This window comes from Canis lupus, chromosome 23, assembly GCF_003254725.2.
Source record: "Canis lupus dingo isolate Sandy chromosome 23, ASM325472v2, whole genome shotgun sequence".
NCBI lineage: Eukaryota > Metazoa > Chordata > Mammalia > Carnivora > Canidae > Canis > Canis lupus.
Genome location: NC_064265.1, coordinates 39,174,962 through 39,187,331, shown reverse-complemented (window position 1 = coordinate 39,187,331; position 12,370 = coordinate 39,174,962). Strand labels below are relative to the sequence as shown.

Here is a 12,370-nt window from a genome sequence, read left to right as displayed (position 1 = left end):
TTTCACAGATCACAGTACTCTTTGGAGCTAAGATTTCATTAGTGATGATTAAAGGAACTGAAAAGTAAGAGAAAGGGTTGAAATTCCCATTAGGTCATAAGAATTAGTCTCTCTCTCTCTCTTTTAAAAAGTCTCATAGTAGTGGGATTCAAATTTCTGTTTCTGTCTCAGGAAAGAAAGAAAGAAAACAAAATAAAAGAAGAGTATTTGCAAGTTACTTTTATCTTTAAGACTATCTCAAATTCACTTCCCTCTCAATATGAGGTGTTAGAGAAAATTTTCTCAAAGCCCACAGACTAATTCAATTCTGACAAGACTTTTCAGACTAAATTGCAAAGTAATTTAAGATGTCCTTTCAAAGAAAATGCACACATAATTCATAACAAACCTCCTTTAACTCTTCTTCCCTTTTAACCAATTTTAAACTCAGGGATCTCTTTGTCACCTTAAAGTTGGAACTTAATGGAGCAGAGCCACTTAGGAATCTGTCAAAGGCTTTATTCCATGCTGAAATTTGTAACTGTTCTTGATGTCATTATCAACCCAGCTCCAGCCTAAATCATTTGTGCCTTCATTGTGTCCCCATTGCAGTAAAGTACTGCTCCTTACTCACTGAGTGTTCAGCCATTTCTAATGGCAGGATTTGGGTTAGCACAGAAAGCAAAGCACCCTACATCCCTCTTCTGATATTCCTGAAGGAAGTTGGAAAAATACGTAGTGAATCAGTAACTCTTGGGGTGAGAATTTCCTAGAGGCCACATTATCCAACATATAGTGCATGGAATTTCTCCATAGCACCCTGGAAAGTAATTCTTTCATCTATGCTTAAGTATCTCCAAGGACAGAGAACTCACTACCTTTTCCTAGTACCCATTTCCTTTTGCATCGGATCTAAAAATTAGTAAATTTTGAAATAATATATGAAGTTGAAATCTTTCTCCCTATGGTGTTTTTAGTTTTGGGCCATAGCTTGCCTCTGGAACCCAAAAAACAAGGCCAGTCCTCGACTACATTACAAATGCTTACTGAAACTATTTCTACTAAATTCATCTGCCCTTTAAACTCTCCTCCTTCCTTCCATCTTCCTCTCACCACCCTACTCCTTCTCCTGTGGTTTGCTGTGGTTTGTCAGGTCTCATTTAGATGATGGCATCTAGACTGATGAAGAGAGATCTGGTCTGCCTCAGCCATTGGGGAATACATACAATGGGACCACGCTGTCTCCTGTTCAATTTCTTCTACTTTATTGACACAGACTTCATCTAAAATATTTCATACTACAGCTCTCCCCAATTGCAAGCCCTCCAGTGGCTGCCTGTTTATCCCTAGAAGAATATCTTAAGACCTAAAAATAGCCTGAAAGCTTCCATAAGACCTGGCCCAAGCCCTATCTCCAGCCCTATCTCCCATCACTCTTCCCCCATTCATTTCGCTCCAGCCACATTGCCGCCTTGCAGCAACTCAGACCCACCGAGCAAGTGCTAGCTAGAAAGCAGAGGGTCTAGAAAGCTCACTCTAGTTCTTTTGATTCAGGACTCCACTTAATAATCTTTCTCAGAGAAGACTTTCTTGACCACACTAACTAAAGCAGTTCCCCTATCACTTTGTATCCCATCCCCTCATACTGCTTTGTTTCTTTTCAATCTCTCTCATTAAATCATATATTTATCTGCTTAGCTATTTTTTATGTTATTTTCTCTACTGGAATGTAAGAAACGTGAAATTAGAAGCTTTGTTGTGTTGCTACTTGATCTTTAGTGCTTAGAAAAATATCTGAACATAGTAGATGAGTAGTAAGTATTTGTTGATGGTGTGAATCAGTACATGTAGCATGAGGCTATGTTATTCTGGGGGCAGCTATGACACACCAATTCATACTTGCCACAGAATTCCCCTTGTCTTTTTCTCTTGTGTCAGATGTCAAAATGGCAAAATGAAATTTGTCAAGGATTTGGAAAATCACACCTTGGTATGAATTTGGAATCTCAGGGAGCAAAGTCATTAACTAAATGGTCCTCCAGAAGCTGAAAGAGTTATTAATGTGCCCTCTGCAAACATGGCTCTCCACCCTGCAGGGTTGTTGGCCCTTGGGAAGGTGAAGCCCAACGGTTCTAACTGAAGCTCAGAGGAACTTCTGGCCAGAACCTCTTATTATTAAGAGGCAGCTCTTCTAACCTCCCAGGGTGCCTGGAATGCCCCCAATTCCTGAAGTCATTATGTTTTACAGCAGGTTCTCTTAACAGAGCTTCATTGGCTTTTGGCAGAACATAAGCCAGAATAATGGGCAGGCAGATGCCAGAATGAATTCCAATGTGTACACACAATTCTTGGCCCCATAAAAATCAATTCCTTATTCATAATTAAGCAACTTCTTGAGAAAGGGCAGGTTGGTATAGTTATTAAAAGATAAATAATAGATAAGGATCCACTTGTTTCTGGTTTTTTTTTTTTTTTTTTTTTTCAGGACAAAACATTTTTTAAACACAAAATAGCACTGTAATTAGTTTTCTTCTACTTTGTTTCTTACCTATGACACTCAGGGCCAACTAAACAGAGGAGCTTTTACCAATTTTCATTTCCCCTCTATGTTGTATTTCTTCTTAAAAATGAGGAAACAACTCTAGATAGGGAGAAGAAAACTAGAAGCAACCTGACATAAAGGTCATAAGCTGTGTCATCCTGTGGGCCTTTTCCTGTTTGCCAAGTTGGGTTTGGGGAGCAAAGCTGAAAACAAAAGCTGATAAATGACTCCATACTAAAAAGAGCAGCAGCTTTCTCTAGCAGTTAACGCCTCACCTCCCAACTAGCTTAATTGGCAACAGAATCAGCCTCATTTCCCTCAACCTCCCCACCATCTCTCTTGACTCAAATTGGTATATGAAAGGGATGGGGAGGAGTGGGGTCATCCTTGGAAAGACTACAGTGTTTGAGGTGTCAAGCTGTTCCCTTTATCCAAGGGGGTGCTTCTTCTATCCTAAGTCAAGTGGAAGGGACTGTACTGGAAGGAACCACCCAGTAGGCTGAGGCTGCCTGCAAAAGAGGCCTTGCCAGTTCATTCCCCAGTGGAGAAAAGAGGCTAAAGCCCTCTCAAAAGAAAGTAAAGGAAGGGAATTCTTAGATGTGGTTTCTTGGAGTGGGAGTACACAAGAACATGGGGACTGGCCTAGAGATTTCTAAAAGGAATCAGTTGGAGCAGTCTGTGTCAGCAGGACATGAAGGCTCTGTGTGTTTAGGGAGTGGTCAAAGTGAACTGGCACAGTGGTCCATGGCCCAATAAAAGGGCTGGAATTCAAAAGAAGGGTGAGAGCCACCATGCTGCCCAGACGGCCCCTGATCTATAAGCCATAGGAAAGGACTGGGAATACACATAGCTGGCAGGGCAGATGGAAGATTGAGTGGTCCCTGTGAGGCAGTTCTCAGCAAAATGGAGGTGCTACTGTGTCAGCAGAGGCCTCTAAGAGAGGGACTGAGCAGGAACCAGCTGGACACCCCCCCCCCTCCGCCCCGTGTCTCCTATGACAGGGGACATAGGTGCTCAGAAGAGACTTGGAGGAACACCGCTCCTGCCTCTCCTCCCTTCCAAGTCATCCTGCCTGATGCTCTATAATATTCTGTAGGGAGAAGAAGAATCAATCCTGCTTTGAAGATTTAGGTTTTAAGCTAGACTCTACCAAGTCTTAACAACCGAAAGGAATTGAATAATGGAATTTGGCTAAGACATCATTAGTGGAACTACATACCCCCATAAAGAAGGATTCGACATAGTACAGCTGGAAGCAGTAATTGGAAAAAAATGAAATAAACCACTTTATATATAATCCCAACTAATCAGGAATTCTTTAATAAACTGGTGCCAGCAGTTAGAATTTTTTTTGTTAGGGATTAAGGATTTGGCAAAGAAAATAGTAGGTCCTTTTGTACATCTTTGGCTATAGTAGTCATTTTCTTATTTTTTTCTTTAATGATTACATTAATAAATCATCTGAAATGATTACAATGTGTTTGCTTAATACTTTCCTTTTGAAAGTTTTAGAGGGACATTGATTTCATGCTCACAAAAGAATTGAGACTAGACTAGGGACTAGGAGAAGCAGGTTGTCCCAGTCAGGCACCCGGGATGGAGAGTAGACTGTGGGAGCTGAGAGGACCAATCAGAGGACAGCGTCATAATGAAAGAACAGCTGCCCAAAGCTGGCTGTTGTTGAGTAATTTAAGTGAATAAGTATGAGGCAAAATATTTTAGCAGTAGCAGTGAAAAATAACAAAGTGGATGGTGTTAGAAATCGAATGACCTTCATAAAGATTGTAAGAACCAGGAGAGAGAAGACTTGGTAGGACCCAGAATGGGAAGAAAGCCAGAGTCATGAGTCACGGAGGAGATGGCATTGGTGGCAGTGATGGTGGTACCATTTATAGAACACTTAACCTGCATTTTATCATTTTCATTTCCAGCATAATTGCATTACCTTCTTCTTTTATTCCTCTTTTTCTTATTTCTTTCTTTTTTCCTCTTCTTCTTCTTCTTCTTCATCTTCTTCTTCTTCTTCTTCCTCTTCTTCTTCTTCTTCATCACTAGCATTTATTGAGCATAGGCATCATACACCATTCCACAAAAAAAACAAAACAAAACAAAACGACAATTTGTAAGATCAAATGGTCCCTGACACTCAGCAATCCTAGACCAGATCAGTCCAGTCAGGGTATAAGAGAGACAGGTAATGACACCTCAATTCTGTTTCAGTTGAGGTGCTGATTGGACATCATCTAGTTTGAGATGCTTGTTTTAGAAATAAACCAAACTCTCAGTTCAAAAGAGAGAAAAAGAGAAAGGAAGGAGGAAGAGCAGGAGGAGGAATGGGTTATTTGAAGAAGGATGATTTACTTAAGAAATGCTTGTCTAATTCCTACTATGTTACAGGTGCCACTTCAAGTGTTTTATAAACATTAATTCATTGAATTCTTGTAGCAGCTTCTGTGATAGTTACTACTGTTATCATCCTCATTTTATAGGAAACCAAGTTGCATATAATTTAAGTAAACTTGCTCGAGGTCACACAGGCAGTAAGTAGCAGAATTGAAATTTGAACCCAGATCCCAGATTCAGATTATATGCTCTTAATACTATCTGAGATGCTAGGTAAGTTCCCTGAAGGAACATCATAAAGATGAAAAAAATTGGTTATTGAGAAACTGGAGTTGCGATCCTGTCTATGAATCTTAAATGATACAGTGAGCAACACAATCCTGATTCATGTTGCTTTCATCAAAGGAATTGAGGATATTTCATCCATTTCAAAAATTGTGAATAAAAGATGCTGCACACATTTATTTCTGAGAACGGATACAATATACTATCATCAAACTCATTTTTGCTGAATAATCTATTCCTGAATAGAATGAATCAATAACCTGGACTTATTTCCAATTTATGAGATGAATATTTAAACACCGCTATGTATTTCTGCTCATATCATTTTCAAGGATATTGGTTTTATCTAACTCAAATATTCTTTCCAGAAATATAGGGATTGTAGATCCATCTTTACCAGCTTGTGTTATAAACAGTACCTCTATGAGTAGTGTCCCAAAGAACAAGCACCACACAGGTTAGCAGAAACTCTAATTCCTCTTCTCCTCCTCTCTCCCTTCCCATGTTTGCATCCACAAATGGTCCAAGCATCTCCCTCAGTGCAAGGGAGGATATGTTTTCTTTTCAAGTCCAAAGGTCTGCAACTGCTGGAAAATGCTATTTCTTCCTTTCTTGGGTTGAAGTTGGCAAACTCTGCATATACTACCCAAACCCCTGTTTGTTTCCAGAAAGCACCCTCTGCAGATGCTGCCCTACAATCCAGAGGCTTAGTGTTGCAACTGAAAACCAGAGCCCAAGGAGATTCCTCCTTCACCAGGATTTAGAGCCCAGAGGAATAGCTTCCTAAATCCTAGCAGTCAGGAAAGATGCGACCTCCCTGACCTCTTTACCTGCTTTCTTTACCTCACTCCTCATCAAAAGCCAGAGGGCTTTGCCTACAGAACATCCAGTAGGGGTGCCACTTAACTAAGCTCAAGTTAAAGAATCTCAAGTGTCACCTTCAGTTTAAGCTGATGAACCTTATAAATATAATATAAATATATATTTATATATATAAATACACAATATAAATATATAAAGTCATTGCTTACTAAAGAAAATCTTGTATATGATGATTCGTTTCAAGACTAGGATCTGCAAACCTCCTTCTTTCCTGCATTTCTTCTTTCTTTCCTTTCTACTTTCCAGTTATCCTGCCTTTATTCCATTATCCTTTTTGGCCTGCCATGTGCCAGGCACCAATGTGTGTCCTGGACATGCAAAGAGGAAAAAGACACAGGCCAGGCCCAGCAAAGCTTAAGTCTGAGAGCCAGACCTGAAAGCAGATTCCCCTGAGAAGCCCCGAGTCTGGTCATCTAGTGAGATGGGGGAGAGGATGATCTCACCCCATACAGTGCAATCTGCTCTATCTTTGCACAAGGGAGGGTGCTGCCTGTGTTCCGTCCAGGGATGAAATTAAAGGTTCTGGTACCTGAACTTCTACTGCGTTTACAATCAGTGCAGCACTTACTCAACTCTCCTGATCTGGCTTCTTGTTTTCCCTGTTTTCCTCCCAACAAAATAACTTTTTGAAGGAAGAAACAAATCTACATTTTTGAACTCAATAGCTCTATGATCTTAATTTCTCTCTTCATTTCTTTGTTTTATAAAAGAAAAAAGAAAGAAAAGGAAGGATGAAAATACCTGCCCTGTTTACCTGGCAGAAATGTTACAGGATGAAATGAAGTTAGAATGCAGGCATAAAGGGGACAAAATGTTATGTAAATGTGAGGATTTTTGTATATGTTTAATGTGAAATTTAAAGCTGAGCGATGTCATCTCCCCATCTCTACCTCCATAGGTGCCCACATACATGGTCCCTGTGTTCCAACCATAACCATATAATTCTGCCTGGAAGTGCCTGCCCTCAACCATCTGCCTTCTTGCCTTTGCTTACACTCTTTCTACTGCCTGAAGTACTCTCTTCCCATCACTGTCTGTTGACTTGCTTCCTTGCTCAAATGCCATCTCCTCTCATCTAAAATAGTGACTCTTGCCTCATTTGCACCATTAGATGTTATCTATCTAATCACACTTAGCACCATGACTAGAGCTCATTGTCATCTACATCTTAGGCCTCTGTGCCTGGATATGCCTTGTATATGTTCAATAAAATGTTTTTTGACTCAAATTCTTCTCTTCTCTATGCTCATTCCTGTCTGCCCCCCACCCCCGACACCTTGCACCTAATGTCCCACCAGGACCCTACTGGGTACCCACCCCATTCATCCTGGGAGTTTTAGGGGCAGCAAATTCAACAGACACGTCTTCATAAGACAAGGGAAGTTAAGCTTTTCCCTTAAGTTAAATCAAACATCACAGGGAAGTATATGAAGTTTGTCCGTACCCTTACTGGGTGGGGATCAGAGCCCAGGAAATGAATGTCTCCCAAAATGCAGACCGAGAACCAATGCGGGTACCCAGGTGATTGTAGGTGACACACAGGTTAACTTTTTATCAAATGTAATAGTTACATAATCTCATATGTATTAAAAAGAAATAAAATTAGCACATCAAATCTATGGCTTCATAAATATTCTTTAATAAAAGCTCTTGCATTCAAATACAAATGAACTGATTTAAAGGAAAACGTTTCATAAATAATGGAAATTATACATAGTGTTATGGCCAAATGATGTGATGATGATGCTTCAAGGTCAGGAAAATAAGACAGAGAAAATTTTTTCTGGAGTGCAGAGGTGGAGATGGGGGTGAGGAGCTACCTTTCTATGGATCAGATCTATTGATGGCCTCAGCAATTAACAGAATTATTCACAGGCTGTGTTACTATGCAGAACTCTTTGTTTGAAAAGCAGAATGCAAATAGAATGTTTTTTCATCACTCTTGTTCCTTCTTTGGAATGAGGAAATATGCTACTGAATGTCAACTCACACATTAAGCTTTGCATTGGGCACCAAGTGTCAAAATGGCCATGGGGTTATACACCCATTCTCAGGACTGTCAGGTACAAAGGATCTAAATATGGGTTTGCTCTTCCATTTTTGTCTGCAAAACACAACACTTTACAAAAAGAAAACACTTCAAAGGCAATCCTTTTCTCGCATACATTTCAAGGGCTCCATTTGAGATCCACATTCATCTTCCTTATCCAATTAATGATCAAAGTGGAAGTGTTTGGCCTACTTTAGGGGTTTAAAGACATCCAGGGAAAAACTAAGAACATTTAAAACTACCTTTTTAAAGCCACATATCTTCCTGTAAAAGAGCTGGAATCCATTCCCCCACCCCCTTAACTGGTCTCTAGATACTAAAAGTCAAATCAGGTAGTTAACATGCTCTAATCACCCAAACCATAAAAGATTCCGTTACATCTCTGTAAAATCCAATCTAATCTCAAGTCAGTGTGTCTAGTATACTTCTTGCTTTCTGTACTGCTACAAAGTTCTTCCAGAATTTATTACAAAACTCTTGATTTTCCTGATTGGTTTTAAAGACCTCATATTTAAAATAAAAACTATTAAAAAAAAAAAAAAACAACTGAAAAGTTACTTCATTTATCTCCCCAAAGCTACTGGTTCTAGCACATCTGTTCATTTTAATGCTACAATACGGAGTTCATATTTTCTAAAATAGGATGTACCTTGTCCTTCTTATGAATATTCTGGGATTTGAGGGCCTGGTTAAAAAAATAGCAAATGTGGTGTCCTCAAAAATATTTAAGTGAACAGACTGCCTATTGGTGGATTGCTTTTTCTCTATAGAAATAAATCTGTTAGCAGCCACCAGAATTGGGGTATAAAAGATAACCTCGGGCAGCTGCTGCCATTTGTTTCGGTGGGAAAATGAGGGTTTTGTCTTTCCCCAGGGGTTAATACTGTGATGCTCTAAGCATCGTCTGGGCTCTGTTTCTGAAGGGTTACACTGGAGAGGAGGAATGCTTTGTGGTTTATGACAAGATCACAGCAGAATATTTTGTGCACGCTGTGATTTGTATTGCCCATTTGTGCACAGGCCATAAAAGTGCACTTTTTATCAGGAGCATTTGTGAATATATAACAGCACTGAAGACATATGGCCACTAAATAATTCACAGTTATCTATCTCCTCAGCAGATTCCTTATACACCTACCATGTTTTAATGCCTAGTTTGCTCAGAAACAATATTCTTTATGACCCTTCCAATATAAAAATGTTTACTGACTGGCAACAATATATGGATACCATGGGATTGGGCTGTAAGGAAAGGGAAAGCTCTCTACTTTCTCTACCTCTCCCTGTCCTCATCTGTTTCTCCTGAACTCTTCCAACCAGCAGCTAACCTCATAGAAGGTACCCTCCTCAAACGTGGGTGCTAACTTCTGACATCTGGTATTTGGGCCGTAAGAGAGAAGTCACTAATTAACCTTCACCATCTTTTCTTTTCAGTTCTATATCCATTTACAGTCCCAAGGAGAATCCAAATGCATTTGATGCTGCAGCATTCTTCCAGTCCGTGGGGAATTTCCTGGGGATCTTCGCCGGCTCGTTTGCAATGGGGTCTGCATATGCTGTTGTCACCGCACTGATATCCTTTGTGCATGTGTGTGGAAAGCTGGGGACTATTAAGAGCTGTCAGTGTCCCTGGAATGTTTCTGAGGATGGACAACTTCCAGGCCAAGCAAGAAATGGCTAAACAGTCTGATTCAAATGTGATCCAATGCCACTGGAGCCATCTTAGTTCTAAGTCATCTTTGAGGCATAAGTTTGGTAGCAGCAGAGGGGCCCAGGATCTTTCTTGTCCAAGGCCTTTCTAGCACTACTGCTACTGTCTGACCCTAAGATAGCAATAATCTGAAAAATTGCCATGTAGGGAAATAGATGGGCATGGCGCATCAGGATTGGATGTATTAGGGTCAAGAGGGAACCTGAAGATGATCTGAGGTCAAGAACAAGACAAGATTGACTGGGAGTGATTTACTAGGTATTCTCTTCTTCCTTTTCAAACTTCTTTCAATCACTAGCTCATAGGACTGGCTGAGCCAAAGATCACTGTGGGTTTAAGCAAACATCCTTAGTGATTTTACTGAAGGGGATCTACAAGCAGGGCAGAAATGACATGTTTGCCATATCTGGGCAATTGTGTCATCCCATTCCCTCTTTTGTAGTAGTGGGGTGGAAGAATGGTAGAGTTCCTAGAGGATTTGAGCCAGGGAATGAGGCTGGTCTAGTGAGCTGTCTAGTGAACAGTCAGATGGGGAGAAATAGGTCAGAGTTGAGGAAGCAGGCCAGAAAGCCAATGTCAAGTGTGAGGGCTTAACAGAGGCCGTAAAAAGAGGCACAACAAAGGATCAAGGACAAAAGACCTTGGGGAAAAGAGAAGGTGCAAGATGTGTCAGGGCTCTACTAAAGAAAGCAAAATGTTGGATATTTTTTCATGGGGACTGACGCAGTGAACCCTACTCACTGAGCAGCTGCTAAAACACTAGGTTCTACTAAGGGTTTCTTTTTAAATATATATATTATATAATATATATAATTACAATAATATATAAATATATAAATAATATATAAATATATATTTATTATATATTTATATATATTGATTGATTCATGAGAGACACAGAGAGAAAGGGAGCCAGAGACACAGGCAGAGGGAGAAGCAGGCTCCACACAGGGAGCCCATGTAGGACTCGATCCCAGGACTCTAGGATCACGCCCTGGGCCGAAGGCAGGCGCTAAACTGCTGAGCCACCCAGGCGTCCCTACTAAGCATTTCTAATATGAGTCAAAGGATAAATAAAATATGACCTTCAATTAGTAACAACCTTGGAAAGACAAGCTCTACAATAAGAGTTGTGTAGAATATTGGTGCTAAACCCATAGCCACCTTATTAGGACTCTAAACATTCAAATGTGGATGAGTCCATTGTTTCTGAAATAGTCCAATAGACTCTTGACTAGTCTTATTATTCTGAAAAATAATTTAAAAAGCAATATTTACATACAGAGAGAGATGTAGGCTTGGCCTGAAATATAGATAGGATATAGACAAAAGCTATGTGATAAGCGATTCAGGAGAAAACCAGCATTCATTGAAGTGTGGGGATAGGGCTGGCATGAGAGATGGACGATGTGCCTGAGAGGACCAGAGGGCTCGGAATGGTGAGCAGTGGAAGATGGGGTGACACAGGTGGGTTGGACTCACCTTGTGGAGTCTCTTAGAGTATTATTCAAAGGAGTCTGAGTTTCCTTCTGTAGTCTACCATTAGCTACTGAAGGTTTCTGCTCAGGAGAGTGACATACTGAAAGCCCAGTTTTTAAACAATAAATGAGGAACTAGTTCATAGGATGAGTCAGAAAAGGATTAGAATCAAGAGAAACTGTGATGATGAGCTGTGGAAGAAACATCAAAGAGACTAAAGTTTAGAAGAATCTCTAGGACTTAATGATTAGAAGAGGGGAGACTCAAAGGCCACTCCAAAATTTTGGCCTAGAAACCCTAAAGAGTGTCAACTCCTTTGACAAAGAGATAATGTAACTCAGAAATCTAAGGCTGATCTCTAATAAAAATAACATTAATAATCTAATGATTAATATCAGTACTTACGATACCTAAGGCCTCTCACTATTTGTTTTATACGCTATACCTCACTGACCCTCACAATGACCATGTCACATAGATACTATTTTTATCGGACCCTGAAGCTTAGAAAGGATAAGGTATTACCCAGTGACATACAGCTGTAAATATTAGAGCCAAAATTCAAACCCGGAGATTGAAACTAAGAAACAGACCATGCATTTGATCACTGATCCCTATTGCCTCTTGATTATTAAGTGGAATTATGATGGAGCCCACATGTTGTTTTGCATAAGTAATGGTAATGATGATAGCAACATTTCATAATGTCTAACATGTGTCAAGGCCTTTGTATATATCTCTTCATTTGAATCAACCCTGTAAGATAGGCCATTATTATTCTCACGCTGCACATGAGGAAACTGAGGCTCAAGGAGGTTTAGTTGCTACTCTGGGTCACATATCAGTAAGAGTGAACGCAATTATTATTACTGTAATGTTTGTAGAGAACTTTACCATTTGCCAGCCATTGTCATTAGCATTTTGCTAATGGATTTTCTCATATAGCTTTTGTAAAAACACTGAGAGGGAGATACTGCTATTATCTCAATTTTACAGCTAAAGAAACTGACACATAAAGGTTAAACAACTTGTCTAAAGCCATACAGCTGAGACATCTCAGGGCTGGGATTTAAACCCAGGGTGGATTTAAACTCCAGAG

The 12,370-nt window shown here is 40.0% G+C and overlaps 1 protein-coding gene across 11 annotated transcripts in view; it reads left to right on the top strand.

Moving 5' to 3' along the window:
- SLC9A9 (solute carrier family 9 member A9) overlaps window positions 1–12,370 on the top strand; it is a 654,466-nt gene that overhangs the window by 344,962 nt on the left and 297,134 nt on the right. For all 11 annotated transcript variants that reach the window (XM_049100054.1, XM_049100056.1, XM_049100057.1 and 8 more), the window contains one exon: window positions 9,516–9,654. In XM_049100054.1, the coding sequence (XP_048956011.1) occupies window positions 9,516–9,654 (139 nt within the window). The remainder of the gene's footprint in view (window positions 1–9,515; window positions 9,655–12,370) is intronic.